Consider the following 20282-nt stretch of genomic DNA (forward strand, 5'->3'; position numbering starts at 1 on the left):
CATCAAACTGCTCCCACATAACTGGACTGCCCAATATGCTTGGCATGCTAAAACGTTTGGCAGCAGTAAGCACTTGCTTTGCACACGTACTTATCATTCCAAGCCCTTTGACATAGCCCACACCTGTTTCGGCACACGATTACACACATGGTTTGTGCACATTGCACACCGTGTACCACACATGCCTCACTCTTATTTTCTTATTAATGGACAGGTCACACTGGCCATATATTGGTCCCCAAAAAAACAAGTCCCTTGCCCAGGTTAACTCGAGACCAAAGAGCTCAACAAAAGCAAAATCCTAAAGACAATTTCACACTAAACCATGGTTCAGGACTTGGCAGATACAGATGTTGGAACAGATAGCACATGGACTTCAACACTAATAAAACAATGGGATCATAGAGTGTCAGGAAGTCAGAAAAGCATGCATATGTGATCTGATCTCTACACTTGCAAACACGAAAGACGCCCATCATCATGTGTTAAATAGCTCTTGTTTATAACATATGGAGTGCCAGTCCCCTGCAATGCCACTCTTTCTCCGATGCAAACAAAGCATTATGTAGCTGGTGAGGAGTTATAAACTTAGTATTGCACGTCTGTATTTACAGATTTCTTAACGCACCCACCCTGGCACGTCAGCATGCACACAGTGCACATCTTGACACATATCTTGAGACTTTATGTTGATATATCAGGTCCCATTGACCATAATATGGTTTCTAGGAACTATGGTTTCAAGAGGGTATCCTCCACATGCACTCACATATATACACACACAGACAGAGAGAGAGAGAGAGAGAGAGAGAGAGAGAGAGAGAGAGTGCACCACACGCGCACAAATCTTGAACCTTCAGAAAGCTATTTCACCCAATGTTTTTATTGGGGACACCATACATGCCTTATGAAACTAGTGCATGTCGTCCTGAATGTTTTTGACCTAATGAATAACATGTATGGAGGACGGGCTAGGATCTACTAAGGTACAGATTTTCTGCTTCAATGTATGCTTTCACAGAAGCCCAAGTGACTTCAATTGCTGTACATGCTCAGGAGGAAGAGGAGGTGGTACCCAATCTGAACCCAGCAATTCACCATCCAAATCCTCCACAACATATTCCTACAAGCCAGCAATTCTGTCAGCAAAATACGATTATAAATCCCATACAAGACTTCAAAATCTAAAAAAGAACAGCATGTCATAACACTCGCTAGCATTACTCAAAAGATGGGTTGGAGGGGATGGATAGAAAAAGGAGGTTATTTATGGGGAATCATACAACTACAGAAACAACACTAGTGTGTGTTTGAAGCAGGTAAGAGCACAACCATGCATGTGGACAGGCCTCAGCTGTCAAGAAAAAAAGCATGCTGGAAGTTTGTCACACTAATCTCACATGCTACACATCCCTGCTTAGGGCGTGGAGACCATCTCCTTGTTACCTCCTTGCTATACTCTACCTTGGTTAAGATCTTCCTCACACTCATTCTGATATCTCAAACTGCCACGAAACCAGGCACTTTTTGGAATTTCACATTGTCAGTGAAATCCTGATCATCATTAACAACTCTCAAAGCTCTCACTTACCAAGACTGCGCTACATCAAGCTTCTCTCCAATCCACCAGTATAAAAATATATATTCTGGAAAGACTTTATCCTTCATCCCCATTACTTCACTCTAAAAGCCTTTCTCTGATGCCTTTAATCACAATCCAAGCGGTCATTTATCATCATTTCTCTTTTTAAGCTGCTTCGCATGCACCAGTACTCAGCTAAAGATCCCCTTTGCATGTGCTTTGATTTTCCCATGATTTGGCACCAGTAACCGGGGTCCCAACCTGTATACCCACTCCTCAAAAGCTTCTGATACTGTTGATTCTTCCAGAGCTTTCCACATTCTTACATTCTATTTTTAAACTACATAATTAAAATGCCCTATCTTGATTTAGCACCCTACTGAGATGAGGCAGGCCCACTGCCTCCAAGTTGCTGGTAATGCCATACCGAGTTTCATGGCAGCACACCAGTGTTTACATTCCTACAAGCATTACCCTGCCAGCAGTATGCCTACGCTCCCTTAAAAGGGCTAGTTAGCTCTTATAAAAGGGGTCCCCTTGTCATTCTACACTTGGAGGCTTTCAGGTTTGGCCCTATCCAAATTGGGTGTCCATGACATAATTCGCTCTTGGCCCCTACACAGGGCATGTCAATGGCAGCCGTGTATTTGGCCCTCCAAACATGATTATCTTTAGTTCAAATCAGGGCTAGCCTGGAAGACACCTTAATCCCCAGTAGACCATATCCAATGATGCTCAAGACATAGAACCAGCCTCCATCATTATCCTCAAAGTCAACGGTACATGCTCTATCCGTAGTCCATGCCATGGAACCCCCATGATAAAGCCGACCCTGTCTTGCCTCACTGTGATCAGGCAGGCAGAATGCAGAATGCCTGCGAGTTGTTCATAAATCACTTACCTAGTGCCTAGTGTCTTTCTATATCAATCACAGCACCAGCCAGACAAAGAAAAGTATGTTCTCCCGCTACAATTTTCTCATAGAAGCTTGCAGGTTTGAACCTGGCTGGCATGGATGCAAACCAAATTGGGCACCCATGAAACCAACAACCCTTTTGCTCTGAAAACCCCACACAGCCCTTTCCAGCTGGTTGTTGGGCCAAACACTGCCCTCACATATCGTTCTACCGCCAATCCAACTTCTAGAATGTGGCCCTCAAATCTGGCCCCTTCAGTTGTCATATTCGAGACGTGAGTTTCTTACCTTGTATGCCCACACCTTAAATGAAGCATTCTGAGTAACCCAGATGAGAGTGGAGCAAAGTGGTATGAATCTATCATAATAGATGCATTGACTATACAGGCATGTCCGAAAAAGCAAGGAGCATAACTCAATTATTAACAAGCTTCCTTACTTTCGTGAGCATTCTCTTGGCTAGAATATGATAATGCCGCTGCCATATCCTTTGCCCAACCATGGTTGCGACAAGGACACTGTAGAAGATGCCAATGATGGTGAAAAGAGCCAGGGCAATGAGGCCCATTATAAGGATCACCGGGGCTCCAGCTTCTCCTGCACCTCCAAGACAAGTACTGCATTCACCTGCTGTCCCAGCACAGCCTTCGACACAAGCCGAACAATCCGCCCACATGCAGAAAGTTCCTGATAGATGGCAGTCCGCGCAGACCCTATCACCAGCAAGAAAATAGCATAGTGAAATTGCAAGGACCAGGGAAAATCCAATATACAAAATGATTGGCTACTTGTGCACTATACTAACTCGGAACAATTAAAAAAGTAGAACAAGCAGTCCACATAGGATGAGAACAGAACATATAAGCATTAGATTGCAAGAGGCACAACAAAAGTAGGTGCAGTATTGCGAAGAAGTCTTCAAATTCCAAGCTTTTAACAAGCTCTAAAGATTGGGGCATCCTCAAGGCACCACTAATCTAACAAGGATTCTGAACATTAAAAGTCGAACTCAGCCAGAGAAACTTCTGCCAACACGGATAGCATGTTCCTCATGCGTGGTAAGGTGGCAGCCATCTTCCTCCAAAACACAAAACAGTTGCTTACCTCTCAGCTTGAATCTAGCATGCTAGAGATACCTGCAGTCCTCTTTCTTATCTTAAGTGGTTTTTGGATCAACAGATTCCAAATCCTGCTTGTCCCACTAGCTGACATGAGGCTTTTCTGATCTTGACTTTAATTCTTCAATTAAGCCTTGTGACCTAGCCCTTGTCTTTTATCCTTCACACTGAACCTTAACCTGATGCTCTACGCCACATAAACCACCATCTTAGTAGCCCTCTAAATATGCCAAACTACATAGCTTCCCCTCAAAGAATCCAGTAATACAGGATACGCAGCACTAAATGCTCTGCTTTTGTAACTTCAAATTTTTATAATCATTGCATCAAGTTTGCACAGAAGAGACTGCATATGGAAGAAAACAAACCCGGAATGGCAACAGCAGAGGCAGAGTTCTCGACACGGCTGTGCCAAATCGTTCCTCACTCGTCGATCATAACAGGTTATCACGCAGCCGGAGAGTCCAAGCAAAGCAAAAAACAGAAGGGCCCCTAAAAATTCAAACCATTCAAGAATCAAAAAATATATGTACAGACTAAATCGAAACTAAAAGCAAGGACTTTGACACAAAAGCAGGAAGAATGCAACATAGTTCATTAAGGATGTAGAAAAATTGGATTTTTACCACAGATGTAGAAAAATCGGACTGGGCTCTTGAATCCCCACAGCAAACGCAACCAATCCTTCTGGTGGTGGTCAATGCAGTAGACTGAATATGATAAAGAAACAATGATCTGCACAAAAAACAGTGGTAGTTTAATTGTGTTGATAATATATTTAAAGCTTTGGATCAAGAACATTGCTTCCAATGAGTGAATCTTTTCTTGCTCAATGGATTTCCTTAACCATCTATCAAAATAAGAAAGAATACTTTCACCCATTGGTATATCCTCCCAAGGTGAAGACAAATCCATTGATATGTCCTCTTGTGGTGCCACTAGAGGTGTTTCTGTCTCTTGTACCGACTCCTTTCGCTATTTGTGACAGTGGTATCATAGCCTAGGCTTTTCCAGATTGATTGGGAAAGAGCAAAGATTCTTGGGAGAGACTCGGAGAATTCTTCTCTTTACACCATGGACAAGACGGCACTATTGGGGTATGACATTAAAACATTGTTCGAGAACATGACTACAAAGTTCCAAAAGACTCTAGATGCGTAGAAACTGTTTTATTCAGAGCAACGGGACAAACTTCTTGGACAGTTGGCTGTACGAGAGGCCTTGCTAAGCAAATATCGGCGCTACCCCTATGTTGAGACACTCCTGTCTGGAAAGGTAACTTGGGATTGGTCAGTTATTGACATTTTTTAAGATCTAGCCCAAATGTATGCTCAGGATCCTGCAAACTTGGCCTTTCGATATCTCTGGGAAGACGACGACAATCGGTTACAGCCAAACGGTGATCTTCTCATTCTAAAATCTCCTGAGCAATACCGAAAACGCACACCAGAGGATTTGGATGAGCAGTCGTGCTATGAGAAGAAGAGACCTCGACTGACATCCCTGGAGGAGCAGCAAAAGCTTGGAGATCCCCACCCAGCATCCCTTGAGTCTGAGAAACGAGTGGCATGTCGAACCAAGCCTCGAGCTACTGTGAAACTTCGTGCGTGGCAGCCTACATGTTCTGATTGCGGAGCCGAAGGTCACATGACAATCTTCTGCCCCCAACCAAAGATCAAACATTATGAAAATGCTGAAGCCTCATCTGAGCTTTAGATTAGCAAATCTCGGCCTCACATCAAAGCATAAAATTTTGTACAAGGATGCTAATTTTGCTTACACTTCAGCGGTGTATTTTTGACTTTGTCACCAATTGGCCGACCATTTGGTCCATCTCCAGTTTTTGCGTCTTGTTCACTTGAGGCCAGGCCGGTGTCTCATGTGAAGAGACCAGTATTTTGCTGACATGGACGGGAGCCAGACTGGTGCCACCCGTGTATGACCTGGACTGTGTTCGACCCATGGAATTGTCACGCCATGGAAGAGCCAGTATTCGTGCCGTGTTTTGCCTATGGGACTGTCACACCATAGGGAGACTCGTGCCTGAAACTGTGTCTTACCTATGGGACTGTAACTCCATAGGAAGACCAGGTTTTTATATTTTACGTCGTGCCAGTTTTGTGCCGACAGATATTTTGTACTTGTTCCATGAACGGGAGATATGTCCATGTTACTTTTTGCACCTGCACACATGTTCTGCATGTTTGAAACTGTTTTCACATGACTTGTATTTTTGTGTTTGCCTGCTTGACGTGTTACTTACTGAGCGGGGACGCCTGCCAGTGAGTCGTGAAGTCTGCTCTGTATTCTGACGAGTTTTGGTGCATGTGAACAGGTGGTAAGTATATTGCACATGTTGTTTTAATGTTTCATATTCTAACCCTTTGTTTTATAAGGTTATAGGTTCACACCCACTTAAAAGTGGGCACCCACTTAGGGGCCAAGGTGGGGAGCCACACTTAAGTGAGTGTGGGAGTGGGCATGGTCACCTACCACACCTCTTTGGAACTGGCCACCCACATGCAAGCGTGGGGGGGCCAGCCAAAACAGTTTGTTTACTCCTCCTCCAACCATAATAAAAGAAGCCGGCGACCACCTTTGAAAGACACGATGATTTTGTGCGCCTCCATCATCTTGCGCTCCATCGTTTGCTGACGGCTGAGCCGGTTGCGCATGCTTCCTTCTCCATCGTTGCTGGCGACTCCACAGGCTAGAGTGGCTGCGCTAGTCCTTCAACGGGCTGTACCCTCTGCACTGTAGGCTGTATGACTATATGCTGCGCCTGTCTACAGTAGACACCTTGGGTGCGCCTCCTCCTCCTCCACTACAAAAATTGCTGCGCATGCACTTCTACAGGCGGCTGGCTGGCAGACAACAGGCGGTTCCTAGCAGACGGCTGCACTTCTCCCAGGCGACTGCATCCCCACCACCTGCAGGCGGCTGTGCTCTCCATCAAGGCAGGTGTCTGTGCTCTCCAACTTCAGCGAGCTGCTCATTCTCTCCACGCTGCAGCCAAGCATCTTCTCCCTTGCAAGTGGTTGTTCCTTCTCTCACAGCGGGCAGTTGTGTCCTTTGTGGTGGTACTTGTCTTGGTGGCTGCGCTAAGTTCACCACGAGGCGACTGAGCCATCCCAACAAGGTGGCTGCTTCTTCAACAAGGTGTTATCTCTCCTAAGGCTGCCACTCTATTTCCTACTTTGAAAGAGGTTGCACATCTTCTCCACGGGCGACTACAAGAGGAATTCACCTCTCCTGGGTGGCTACATCTTCTACACGAATACCTCGGGTATCGGTCCTCTATCTGCCATCCACAAGTAAGTGAATTTCAGATTTAAGTAAAGTATTTCGTGTTAAATCTGATAAGGGATTCCCGACTCCCTATACGGCCAACACCCGTTCGGTGCCGGGTAGTCCAAGCTCTATTGGCGAACCTCAGTCCAAAGGTGCTGAGATCGGGAGAGCCAGGCGTTAGTATGAGAGCGCCTGTTTGTGCGTGGTCTCGGAACACCAGTGAGGCGCTCTCCGCGGAGTCCAGTGAAAGCACAGGACCGTAGAGACTGGACCACGCTAGTGGTCGTTCTGCTTCGAGTATCTACTTCGAACGTTGACTCCGAGCATATTTTTTTGGTATTGTTTTCATATGTACATGGACATCATCTGGTTCTTGGAACCCATGGAGCATTGTATTTGTTAAATACTCCCAATAAATATATCATATATTGAGGGGGGGGTCGGCCCGTTCCGGCCCCAGTGCTGGTGTCCATCTTTCCATTTCAATTTCATTTCAGTTTCAAGTTGAATTAAGTTGTCCATTTCAAATTGTGGTTTTAAAGATGTGCTATTAAGCGTGTGGGTGTCCAACGGAGTCTTCCCACTTGACGGGATCGGTTTCATTGGTATCAGAGCACGGTTGTTTCCCTCTTCCTAGTGGGGAAACGAACCTGTGTACTGGACATCCCGCTTTTAGCACACTTTAAACACAATGAACAGCCAAGGCAACCCTTTGGAAGTGCCAAATTCGAGGGGTCCATCTAGTGCCTCTCGTGGGTCTAATGCCCTGCGAGGAAGACACAAGCCCCTTAAAAGGGTTAATGATAGTGAACAAGAGCCTGATGCTATGAGGGCTGAAATGGAACATATGAGAAAACTTTTGCAGGCTCAAGAGCAAGAGTTAAAGTTTTTGCATGAAGATCCCCATGTGCAAAGTGCTATTGAAGCTAGAAAGGCTGATGCAATGGTAGATGTAACTTTTGAATCAATGGCACGGGAAGTGGGCAAGAAACCAAGGGAGTTGGCACTTGCCTACCTTCTCCGCAAAGGTGATATCAAAGACGGGGATGACGGAGAGCTGAAATTCAGAAATCCACCTCGTTTAAAGCATGGAGATCTCGCATCTCAAAGGCTGAAATCTTTAATGCAAAAGGAAGAGGTGACAGTCACCTCTCGACATGCATCTTCTCCACAAGGCACTAAGCCTGACAGATATATGTATGGTGTTCATGGAGGACATGAAAGCCACATGCAATCAAGACATGTATCCCATAGTAAGGGTGACAGGTCTGCTTCCAGAAAAATTTTGCCTTCTGAGTTGTCTCATGGAGAGACACTGCCTTATGTAGGTAAGTCACATGCATCTGAGTTTCAAGTTCGTGGAGCACATGCCACCGTGCCTCATGAAACTTCTAGTGGGACAGGCTGGAACAAAGAGACAATGAAAGCGTGCAACAGTATGTTAACAAGTTCTGGAAAGTGTTGCTGGAAGTAACTCCCTTTATGCAAATCACTGAGGATGAAAGAAAGAGGAAGTTTCGTTCTGGACTGCAACCAGCATATCGATCGGACATAGAATTACACCCGAAACATACTTTGCAACAACTCACAGCTTCTGCTCTTGCTACGGAGCAATTGGTGCTCAAGATTAAGCAGGATCAAGGAGGTTCCAAGGGGAAAGACAAGGCTGTCCCAAATCTGCAAAAGGGTGGACAGCCACCTAAAAAGAACTTCCAGGAGACCTACAAGGGTGGTAAAGCTGAAAATAACACATCTAAAGATCAGGGCCCAAGGAAGAACAAATTCGGCTTAACTCCGGAGCAAAGAGAGCAATATACCAAGGATGGAAAATGCTTTTCTTGTGGTAGCAAAGACCACATGTTTCGACAATGCCCAAATCGCAAACCAAAGCACGAGGACAAGCAGACCAAGGCTAATGTACATGCAGTTCCTGATGTGCAAGGAAATACAAGTCATGATGCAAAAGAGCGAATGGTTTGCAAGGCTTGGGGGCAAATCAAGGATCAGCCCACCTTATTCATGTTTGATGACTGTGCAACTGACAACTTCATCTCTATGCAAACGGCAACTGCATTGGGTATTGAGGTTGAGAACATGGGACCTCAGATTGAAGCCGAAGCTGCATTTATTGGTAAAGAGGTGCAGGTTACCCCATTGATAGGGAAGTTGCGCATCCATATCCAGGGCTACCTTGATAATGAACATTTCCTAGTTGCTCCACTGAATCGATGTGATGTATTGTTGGGCAAGCCGTGGCACCATAGGCTTGAGCCCCGCAAAGACTACAAGTCCAATATGATTTCTTTTATGCATAAAGGCCGCATGCATTTTATTGATGCTGGCAAAGAAGGGGATTCCATCCCACTTGTATCACACATCCAAATTAATAAAGCAATGAAAAAGAGTCTTTCTGCGTACTTGGTTTTTGTTCGTGATAGCCTTGTACCAAATCATCAAAATGTGGATGCTGTGTCTAATGATAGGCTGAATTTTCTTCATGCATTCAACGACTGTTTTGCGGACTCGTTGCCAGGTGAATTACCTCCCCAAAGGCCCGAAGATCACCGCATAGATCTTGTGCCAGGTAGTTCTCCACCCAACAAACCCGCATACCGAGTGAGTGCTGCACAACAAGAAGAAATCATGAAGCAAGTAAACGAGCTTTTAGAGAAAGGTTTGGTTCAGCCCAGTTCCTCACCTTACTGCTCTCCTGTGCTTCGTGTTCAAAAGAAGGACGGATCATTCCGTATGTGTGTGGATTATAGAGCATTAAACAAGCTTACCATCAAGAACAGATTCCCAATTCCACGTATTGATGATATTTTGGATAAGCTTGATGGTTCGGCTTGCTTTAGCAGACTTGATTTGAAGAGTGGTTATCACCAGATACGCGTGGTGCCACAAGATGTCCATAAGACTGCATTCAGGACAGCCTTCGGATTATATGAATTTTTGGTAATGCCTTTTGGTCTCACTAATGCTCCTGCTACTTTTAATTGTATGATGGATAGGATATTCCGTCCCCATCGCAAATTTACAGGAGTATTCTTTGATGATATCTTGGTTTTCTCCAAGAATGAGCAGGAACACAGAACTCATTTGGTCACAGTATTCGAAGAGTTGCGGAAGCATAAAGTTTTCATTAATGCCAAGAAAAGTGAGTTTTTCCTTTCAGAGATTCATTATTTGGGTCATATTGTATCCAAAGATGGAGTTACAATGGATCCTGCGAAGATAGAGACCATTCGCAATTGGCCCGAATTGCAAAACGTACATCAAGTACGTAGTTTTCTGGGATTATGTTCGTATTACAGGCGTTTCATAAGGCATTTCGCCATGATTGCCACTCCTCTACATGATCTCACAAAGAAGAAAATCACTTTCAAATAGACTTCAAAGGAACAGGATGCTTTGTTGCAGCTCAAGCATGCTATTATATGTGGTCCAGTATTGATTGTTCCTGACTTGCACAAGTCATTCGTAGTTGAATGTGATGCTTGTGGGGATTGCATAGGAGCTGTCCTAAATCAAGAAGGGCATGCAATTGCATACGAGAGCCGTTGTTTGCATGATGCTGAGCTTCATATGGATATCTATGAGAAAGAGCTCTTGGCTGTAATATGGAAACATTATCTTCTTGGGGCTGAATTTGTAGTCAAGATAGATCATCAAAGCTTGAGATACTTTCTATCTCAAACAAAGCTTTCAGAGAAGCAGATGAGAATGGCAAATTTTCTTTCCATGTTTCATTTTCAGATTGTGCATACTCCAGGAAAGAAAAATGTGGTGGCCGATGCACTATCCAGGAGGCCTTATGTAGCTGCAGTCTCAGTGGCCTCTCATGGAGACTTATCTGCTATGCGAGATTTGTACCATTTGGATGCTGATTTTTGCCATATATGGACTGATTTGATGGCTGGTCATTCACATGCCTCTTATGTTATCAACGAGGGTTATCTTATGAAGGATAATTGCCTATGTGTGGTGAACGATTTGCGTCCAAAGGTTATGGACGAATGTCACGCTCCACCTTATGCTGGTCATAGAGGTATCATGCCTACTACACACATGATTCAGAGATATTTCTTTTGGCCGAGCATGCGTAAAGACATTGAGGCTTATGTACGTGCATGTATTACTTGCCAAAAGGTGAAATTTGATAGGCAAAAACCTCCAGGTTTGCTTCAGCCATTGCCTATTCCCTCGCAACCTTGGGAAAGCATTACTATGGATTTTATTATGGATTTGCCTAGATCCCAACATGGGAATGATGCTATTTGGACCATTGTGGACAGGTTTAGCAGGCAAGCTCATTTCTTGCCCGTCAAGAAAACCATCAAAGCTGATCATATGGTAAAGCTTTTTCTTGCTAATATTTTCAAGCATCATGGTATGCCTAAATCCATTGTTGGGGATAGAGATCCCACGACTACAAGCCTCTTTTGGAGGGCTTTATTTGATAATATGGGTACTAAACTTGAGTTTTCATCAGCTTATCATCCCCAAACGGATGGCCAAAGTGAAGCTGCAAATTCAGCCGTGTTGGATTTGTTGAAATGTTATGTGGCAGATCAAAAGACTGCATGGGAGAAGTATCTTCCACTTGTTGAGTTTGCCTACAACAATACAATCCATGCCTCCACGGGAAAAGCTCCCTTTGAGATTATTTATGGCAGAGTGGTCTTGCCACCTATCCTTCGTACTAAGGATGAGATTTTTGCAGCTAATGAATATGTTTGTGACTTGGATGCTACCTTTGGTCAGGTGCGGACAGCCATTGCAAGATCTCAGGATAAGCATAAAATGGCTGCTGACAAGCACAGAAGGGACATGGAAGTCAAAGAAGGTGATTGGGTTTTGCTGAAATTTGAGAAGACTCGGCTTCGGAAGAGGCCAGGACGAGAAGGATCATATCCTAAGCTTTCTCCTCGCTATTATGGACCCTTTAAGGTGATTCACAAGATCAATGAAGTGTCCTACAGGCTTGCTTTACCTAGTCATTGGAAGATTCACAATGCTTTTCATGTGAGTCTATTCGGAAATATGTGGGGCCAGATCCTGATGAGCCTGTCACAGAAGATCCGCCAGAGATTGAAGAGCTTGAGGAGATCCTCCAGCCAGAACAGATTGTTTTTCACAAGGAGAGAAAGCTACCTGCAGGAAAGCTTTCTAGGAGATACCTTGTGAAGTTTAAGAATTATTTGCCTATTGATGCCAAGTGGGTAAATGAGGATTATTTTGTTGATTACCCGCAACTGTTGCAGGCATATCTTGAGGCTTTTCAATTGAGGACAACTCCTTAGAAGCCCGGGGGGATGTCACCAATTAGCCGACCATTTGGTCCATCTCCAGTTTTTGCGTCTCGTTCACTTGAGGCCAGGCCGGTGTCTCATGTGAAGAGACCAGTATTTTGCTGACATGGACGGGAACCAGACTGGTGCCACCCGTGTATGACCTGGACTGTGTTCGACCCATGGGATTGTCACGCCATGGAAGAGCCAGTATTCGTGCCGTGTTTTGCCTATGGGACTGTCACACCATAGGGAGACTCGTGCCTGGAACTGTGTCTTACCTATGGGACTGTCACTCCATAGGAAGACCAGGTTTTTATATTTTACGTCGTGCCAGTTTTGTGCCGACAGATATTTTGTACTTGTTCCATGAACGGGAGATATGTCCATGTTACTTTTTGCACCTACACACATGTTCTGCATGTTTGAAACTGTTTTCACATGACTTGTATTTTTGTGTTTGACTGCTTGACGTGTTACTTACTGAGCGGGGACGCCTGCCAGTGAGTCGTGAAGTCTGCTCTGTATTCTGACGAGTTTTGGTGCATGTGAACAGGTGGTAAGTATATTGCACATGTTGTTTTAATGTTTCATATTCTAACCCTTTGTTTTATAAGGTTACAGGTTCACACCCACTTAAAAGTGGGCACCCACTTAGGGGCCAAGGTGGGGAGCCACACTTGAGTGAGTGTGGGAGTGGGCATGGTCACCTACCACACCTCTTTGGAACTGGCCACCCACATGCAAGCGTGGGGGGGCCAGCCAAAACAGTTTGTTTACTCCTCCTCCAACCATAATAAAAGAAGCCGGCGACCACCTTTGAAAGACACGATGATTTTGTGCGCCTCCATCATCTTGCGCTCCATCGTTTGCTGACGGCTAAGCCGGTTGCGCATGCTTCCTTCTCCATCGTTGCTGGCGACTCCACAGGCTAGAGTGGCTGCGCTAGTCCTTCAACGGGCTGTACCCTCTGCACTGTAGGCTGTACGACTGTATGCTGCGCCTGTCTACAGTAGACACCTTGGGTGCGCCTCCTCCTCCTCCACTACAAAAATTGTTGCGCATGCACTTCTACAGGCGGCTGGCTGGCAGACAGCAGGCGGTTCCTAGCAAATGGCTGCACTTCTCCCAGGCGACTGCATTCCCACCACCTGCAGGCGGCTATGCTCTCCATCAAGGCAGGTGTCTGTGCGCTCCAACTTCAGCGAGCTGCTCATTCTCTCCACGCTGCAGCCAAGCATCTTCTCCCTTGCAAGTGGTTGTTCCTTCTCTCACAGCGGGCAGTTGTGTCCTTTGTGGTGGTACTTGTCTTGGTGGCTGCGCTAAGTTCACCACGAGGCGACTACAAGAGGAATTCACCTCTCCTGGGTGGCTACATCTTCTACACGAATACCTCGGGTATAGGTCCTCTATCTACCATCCACAAGTAAGTGAATTTCAGATTTAAGTAAAGTATTTCGTGTTAAATCTGATAAGGGATTCCCGACTCCCTATACGGCCAACACCCGTTCGGTGCCGGGTAGTCCAAGCTCTATTGGCGAACCTCAGTCCAAAGGTGCTTAGATCGGGAGAGCCAGGCGTTAGTACGAGAGAGTCTGTTTGTGCACAGCAAAAAATAGCAGATTGAAAACCTAAAACAGCAGTAAGAGAGCAACGCGGAACCCTAAAACAGCAGAAAACAGCAATTCGAAACCCTAAAACAGCAACAGACAGCAATTCGAAACCCTAAAATAGCAAGAAGAGAGCAATTCGAAACCCTAAAACAGCAGAAAAAAGAAATTCGAAACCCTAAAACAGCAACAGACAGCTATTCAAAACCCTAAAATAGTAGTAAGAGCAAAATTCGAAACCCTAGAACAGCAGAAAATAGCAATTCGAAACCCTAAAAGGGCAGACATCAATTCGAAACCCGAAAACAGCTTCTCTTCACACAGCTGTCTGGATGTCCACGGAGAGATTATCCCGCCGAGCTTTTGAGGCATCCAGACAGCTGGCCGAGGCTGGACACACTGGATCTTGGTATGCACAGATGCTACAGTGGTTCTCACATCATGGGATAGACATTGAGCGGTTGCCACCTTTTCAGTATGATCAGTCTGCTCCACGGGGTTACCTCTCTCTCAATGAGAGGAACAGAGTGATGAGACAGGACATATGGCAGCACTACATACAGGAGACATGGACAGCACCAGAGAGCCCACTACCACCGAAGATGCGGTATTACAGAGACCACTTTATGAGCATCTCAGGGGATGGGTTTATACATCGACCGCAGTACATGGATGTATACATGCCACACAGCTCTCGCGTTGCTATTGGACAGCTACGAGTCTCATCACATCAGCTAGAGATAGAGGCTGGGAGAGCAGCACGGGTTCCCAGAGCTGAGCGGATATGCAGATTGTGCCGCGAGGAGGTGGAGACTGAGGATCACTTTGTATGTAGATGTAGAGCCCACCAGGGGGTCAGAGATAGATATGCAGGATTGTTTGAGGAGCACTCTTCACTACATCAGTTGATGGAGGCCTCGGACCAGCGACAGCTTGGCAGACTACTACTAGAGCTTCATAGTTCTCGAGAGAGACTCCTCTAGACACCCGCTCCCACTAGGGGTGGGAGACAGTCCCAGCTCACAGATTTCTTCCAGAGAGCTATGCCAGTGCCAGCTGATGTACCACGTGGGGTGACCGCACAGAGAGCAGAGGATTTTGAGAGCTAGCAGGAGACCTAGACAGACTAGACATAGAGCACCCCGACTCTGTCACCGAGAGATAGCAGCTATCCGAATGAGACACCAGATGGAGACACAGGAGAGGCTAGCTCGCTTTCATTCAGACTCAAGGTACATGTTCATGCCATTCACAGCCTCAGCATCGGCGATGTATGATATCTTATATCCCTCTTATGGCACTGGATGGAGTTAGCCATAGATCTGCATAGCATGCTTGTACTACCCCTTCAGCATATAGAGATGCATCTTGCCTTAGCACTCCATCCACATCCCCACCCCCTCTTATATTGTTTGTATATGGGCTCCACCGATCCATGATGATTCACAATTGTATCCAGACACATGCACACTTTTTCTTTTCTTTCTTTTCTTCCGATGACCGGAAGAACACAGTTGGATTATTTTTTTTCTCTCATAGGCCGACTTTGGCCTCTCGTAGACGTTAATATATCTTTCTTTCTTTCTTTCTTCTCTCTCTCTCTCTCTCTCTCTCTCTCTCTCTCTCTCTCTCTCTCACCAAGATGATGAGATCTCGGAAATGGGAGGCTCTGCATTCAAAACTGAATACAATCATCAACAAGATGGAGAAACACGTGCTCACTAGCTCGAAGAAGCCAAAGAAGCAACCCCTAGGCGGATGGGCAAAAGACAGGCTGAAAGTTATCACGGACATCCTGATATGGCAGGAAAATACACGGGATAGGGAAATTAAAGAGCTCAAGGAAGCCCATGCGACTAAAGTGGGAAAGTGGAAGCAGAAGTTGAAGACCTCAAGTAGGAGCTACATGTATGCAAAGCATAGATGAAGGAAGAAGGGAAAATTAATCCCTCCCTTGCCTTGCAGGTTGAAATCTTGAAAACAAACTACAGGAAGGTTTCGTGGCCACAAAGAAGGAGATGGAGAAAGAGTCGGCCGCAGTGATTAAGCAAGAACTGGAGAGAGAATGGACAGAAGTGGTGAGAAAACACCCCCACCCACACCCAACATACATGATACCTTGGAAGAGGACAAAAGAGAGGAGGTCCGCGCTCTTCATGTGAGGGTGACGGGACTTCAAGAGGGGGGAACTCCAAGGCTAGCGCTCTAGCCCTATCCAAGAAACTCAAAGTGGAAAGGACCCTTATGTGGACACGTGGCATGTGGGATGGGACCCCTCACGAGAGCACCCCTCATCTTGAAATTCCCAAACCTTGCTAGCAGAGAGGCCTTCATGGATACACGGACAGATCTCCTAGAGGAGAAGATATACCTAGAGGATGATCTTACCCAAACCCACGTAGAGCACAGACTTGAAGCTGGCAGTTTAGAACTGCAATGGGACACTCTGGTTGGACATTGGGGGACTTACAAAAGCTTTTACGAAGAGAAACATCATCTTCTTCATAGAGATCCACCAGAAGCCCAGAGAGGGGGCTACCACGCACACGAGTGGGTATCTACCTAACCGAGAGGAGACATGCACATGTGGTGGGGTATGCGGGTCTGGCGGAGTGGCAGTACTATTCAGGACACACCTACAGCTCATGATCACCATAATCCACAGGAACATGGAGGCACGCTTTATGTGGGTGAGGTTACAGGTCCCAATGGAGATATGTATACACATTGCAGTCTGTTACTTCCCACCTAGGAAGTCCTCATATGCTATTTTGGAGGAGGGAGAGCAATTTTATCCCCTCCATGCAAACATCATTGAGTTCCCATGCTTGGGTGAAGTTCTCCTGTTAGGGGACTTCAACCCCAGCACTCAAGAGCGAGCAGCTATGACCAAGAGCAACAAACCATGTGGGAGATAGCCTTGGAGGAGACTGACATGCAGTGGGCATTATAGAACAGAGAGGACATTACAGCATCATGGAGAGTGTTCCCGCGCTGGGGACCACACATGGCGTAGCCATCTTCAACAGGATGTCCCATTGGCCTTCTTCCGGAGCGCTCACATGCTTCCCACATGGTGGAGGCTCGAGTATAGTGGATTACCTAATGGGATCTCCGGCTTTAGTCACATCCATACATGCCTTCACCATTCCCACCTGCCCCCCTGGAGCCGACCATGCCTCTCTCTCCTTCAGCCTTAGCTTTTCCCGACCATGCCTCTCTCCTTCAGCCTTAGCTTTTCCCAACCATCCTCACCACCACCACCCATCTCCCACTACACCCAAATTCACTTCCACCATGATGGGGACTCTACTCCGACCATCTCTACCGACATCTAACAAATGTAGACAGCAATCTCCCACTAGCCGACCTCACCTCTCAGTTCACCACAATCTTACACAGATCCCCCTACCGGCAACATGCCCCAAATTGATTGGTATGATGAGGAATGCCATACAACACATGAGCATCTCCTACGCGAGGTTGCAACTGGCCAAATCCAAAAGCAAGATGCTCAAAGGATTAACCAAAACACAACCAAACGTAAGAAACGAGCACATGTTAAGGGCCAATACAAGGACTTATACCAATCTCTCAAAGGTGTGAACTGTAAGGAGGGCTAGAAGAAAATCCGGGAGAAACAACCACCCACACCCATCACATCTCCATCCATATGGCACACATATGCACGATCCCTGTACGAGGTACCAAATCAGCCCCCCATCCCACCACCATCACATCCATCTTTTTCACACCTGCCACGGTGGCCCGAGCCATCAGGAGAGACTCAAAAATTGTAGATCACTGGACCAAAAGGGCCTCTTGACAAAGAACATCTCCCATGTGGGGGAAAAAATCTTGCACCCCTCCTCGTCCATATGTTCAACCGGGCTCTTTCAGAAGGCTTCCCACCCACCTGGACAGTCCATACCATCACACCCGTCCATAAAGCCAGAGATCCCATGGACCCTAACAATTACAAGACTATTATGATTGGCCACACACTGGCCAAACTTTATGGGTCAGTACTTGAGATGGAGCTCAACACACTAGCATAGAGACGGGCACAGAGCATCAGGGCAGGCAAGCTTCCACAGGTCATTCTCCACTTTGGATCACATCTTCACCCACCAAGCCATGATAAAAGAGGCAACAGCATGACACTGACGGGTTTTGATATGGTGCCCTAAGCCAAACTACTGCAGAGACTCCAAGATTTGGGATTACCATCAGAAATGATCTAGGGGATCACTGCATTATATGAGGCGGTCATAGGGTGGGTGAGATGCCCAAAAGGATTATCATCAGAGATAGCAACAGATGGGCAGGAGTCATGGTATAGCCAAGTATGCACCTAGTTCACAAGGCAGGGACTCGGGATGGACCGCCTCCCGCCACTCTAGTGTGACCCAAACTCCCCATCCATCGGGCTGTCTCGGAATGATAGGAACCAGGTGATGATCCCCGGTGATCAAATATGATTTATTGGGACTATAGATACATGATACCTAGATCACAACACATGAGGAACTATCACAAAAACAGCAGTACTACATGGATACTTTCATGAGGCTTACAAAAGATGGTTTCATACTGAGGGCCAAATAACTTACATATACATGTCACATGCCATGCGGAGTACAGCGGGCCCGTTGCAGGTCTCATCGCATCACCTGAGGATAGAGACAGGGAGAGCCATGCAGATACCTCATGAGGAGAGGATATGCACTATATCGCAGAGGGAGGTCGAGTCAGAGGGGCATGCAGGTGCACTGTACATTATGAGATCTGAGGGAGGTTCCATTTGGACCCTTATCCACGCTCATGGATAATCCAGATCAGCTGTGCCTAGGCCTCTTCCTACTAGAGCTTCATCAGCATTGAGACTCACTTCTTAGAGAGTTGAGAACTCATGGGAGACATCCACCCCAGCGCCGCCTGGTGACCATCACTCATTTCTTCCGACCACGAGAGGACACCACACCAGCCATGCATGACATACCCACAGCCTCATTGAGCCACACATTCTGGAGTGCCCGACCACCCACCAGACCCCACTCTAGTGTGACTCTAGATCAAGCCACGGCACTACAGCGAGCCCGACATCCCAGATTCCCTGGACCTCGCCAGCAACACACACATCAGCCACAGCTTGAGGAGATCTTGGAGAGGCACTAAGCCACCTTCCCACACCTAATGGATCTGCAAAGCCTTCTACAGGCTACCCCCAAGCTTGATATCCTTGATGGCCCCCTCCTCCTACCGGGGGGTTAGCTCCAAAGGCTGTATGATGATCCCATTTTGTATCATATGGCTCGGATTTGACATTCCCAACTCATAGCTCTCGTCTTTGTTTTCTTTTGTACCATGATAAGATTACATCGACACTTTTGCATCACTTTTGGTCTCATAGACCCATTGGGTCTTTCGAAGACATTTAATATAACTCTCTCTCTCTCTCTCTCTCTCTCTCTCTCTCTACACAGCCGGACATAACTACATCTCCACATTGCTGCAATAGCCGCCTCTCTGCTCACTAGTGGGCATACTTTATGAGACTTACAGAGGATGGCCTTATTCAGAAGCCTGGCTATATTCATAACTCTCTCTCTCTCTCTCTCTCTCTCTACACAGCCGGACATAACTACATCTCCACGTTGCTGCAATAGCCGCCTCTCTGCTCACTAGTGGGCATACTTTATGAGACTTACAGAGGATGGCCTTATTCAGAAGCCTGGCTATCTTCATAGACACAATGAGGATTATTGCGATCAGCCAGATCAGAGTCTCATCGCGTCGCCTAAGGGTGGAGGCTAGGTGAGCAGAGGGCATTGCCAGAGCAAATAAGAGGTCAAGGCAGAGGAGCACTATCTTTCCATGGAGATTGGGCATATCCAAGTTTCATCACACCGTCTGAGAGTGGAGACGAAAAATGCAAAGGGTATTGTAGGGGAGGAGAAGCTATGTAAACTCCGCTCCATTCAGGTTGAGACGAAGGAGCACTATATCTGCAGGTGCCTGGTGTATTATGAGAAGCGGAGGAGATTCCACTATCTATTCATGGAGGAGTTTGACCCACAATCCAGGACCATGGATTCCCAGATCAGTGTTGCCTTGGTCTTTAGTGGATGGACCTACGCAAACATAGAGAGTTACTCTTCAGAGAGAGACCAAGCCTCAGACCACATATACTTCACAGCCACCTATTATCAGCTTCTTCCCTATGACATAGGAGGGTGATGTCCACTGACCGCCTCGTGTAGGACCGGATTCAGATAACTCACCCAGATGGACCAGGCATTGCGCACATATCTGATACCAGAGCCACAGCGACTCTCAGGGAGTCACACTTGACATAGCACTTTAGGTACAAGACCTCGACCCACCAGTAGTAGACGTCCCTCCGTATGACAGCTCCAGATCCGCAAACTTTTCATAGGCATAGTGATGCCCACATCCGTGCCATTGAGACTC

The 20282-nt window shown here is 46.4% G+C and overlaps 1 protein-coding gene across 1 annotated transcript in view; it reads right to left on the reverse strand.

Moving 5' to 3' along the window:
* Window positions 1-566: 566 nt before the first annotated feature.
* LOC147610842 (RING/FYVE/PHD zinc finger superfamily protein) overlaps window positions 567-20282 on the reverse strand; it is a 61371-nt gene continuing 41655 nt past the window's right edge. Inside the window, exons 4-7 of the mRNA XM_086785462.1 lie at window positions 4243-4351; window positions 3985-4108; window positions 2938-3211; window positions 567-1123 (exon numbers count right to left, since the gene is read on the reverse strand). Coding sequence (XP_086641588.1) covers window positions 1016-1123; window positions 2938-3211; window positions 3985-4108; window positions 4243-4351 — 615 coding nt within the window. The 3' untranslated portion in view covers window positions 567-1015. The remainder of the gene's footprint in view (window positions 1124-2937; window positions 3212-3984; window positions 4109-4242; window positions 4352-20282) is intronic.

This window comes from Cibotium barometz, chromosome 48 (assembly GCF_041138505.1).
Source record: "Cibotium barometz isolate CiBa-2024 chromosome 48, ASM4113850v1, whole genome shotgun sequence".
In the NCBI taxonomy this organism is placed as follows: domain Eukaryota; kingdom Viridiplantae; phylum Streptophyta; class Polypodiopsida; order Cyatheales; family Cibotiaceae; genus Cibotium; species Cibotium barometz.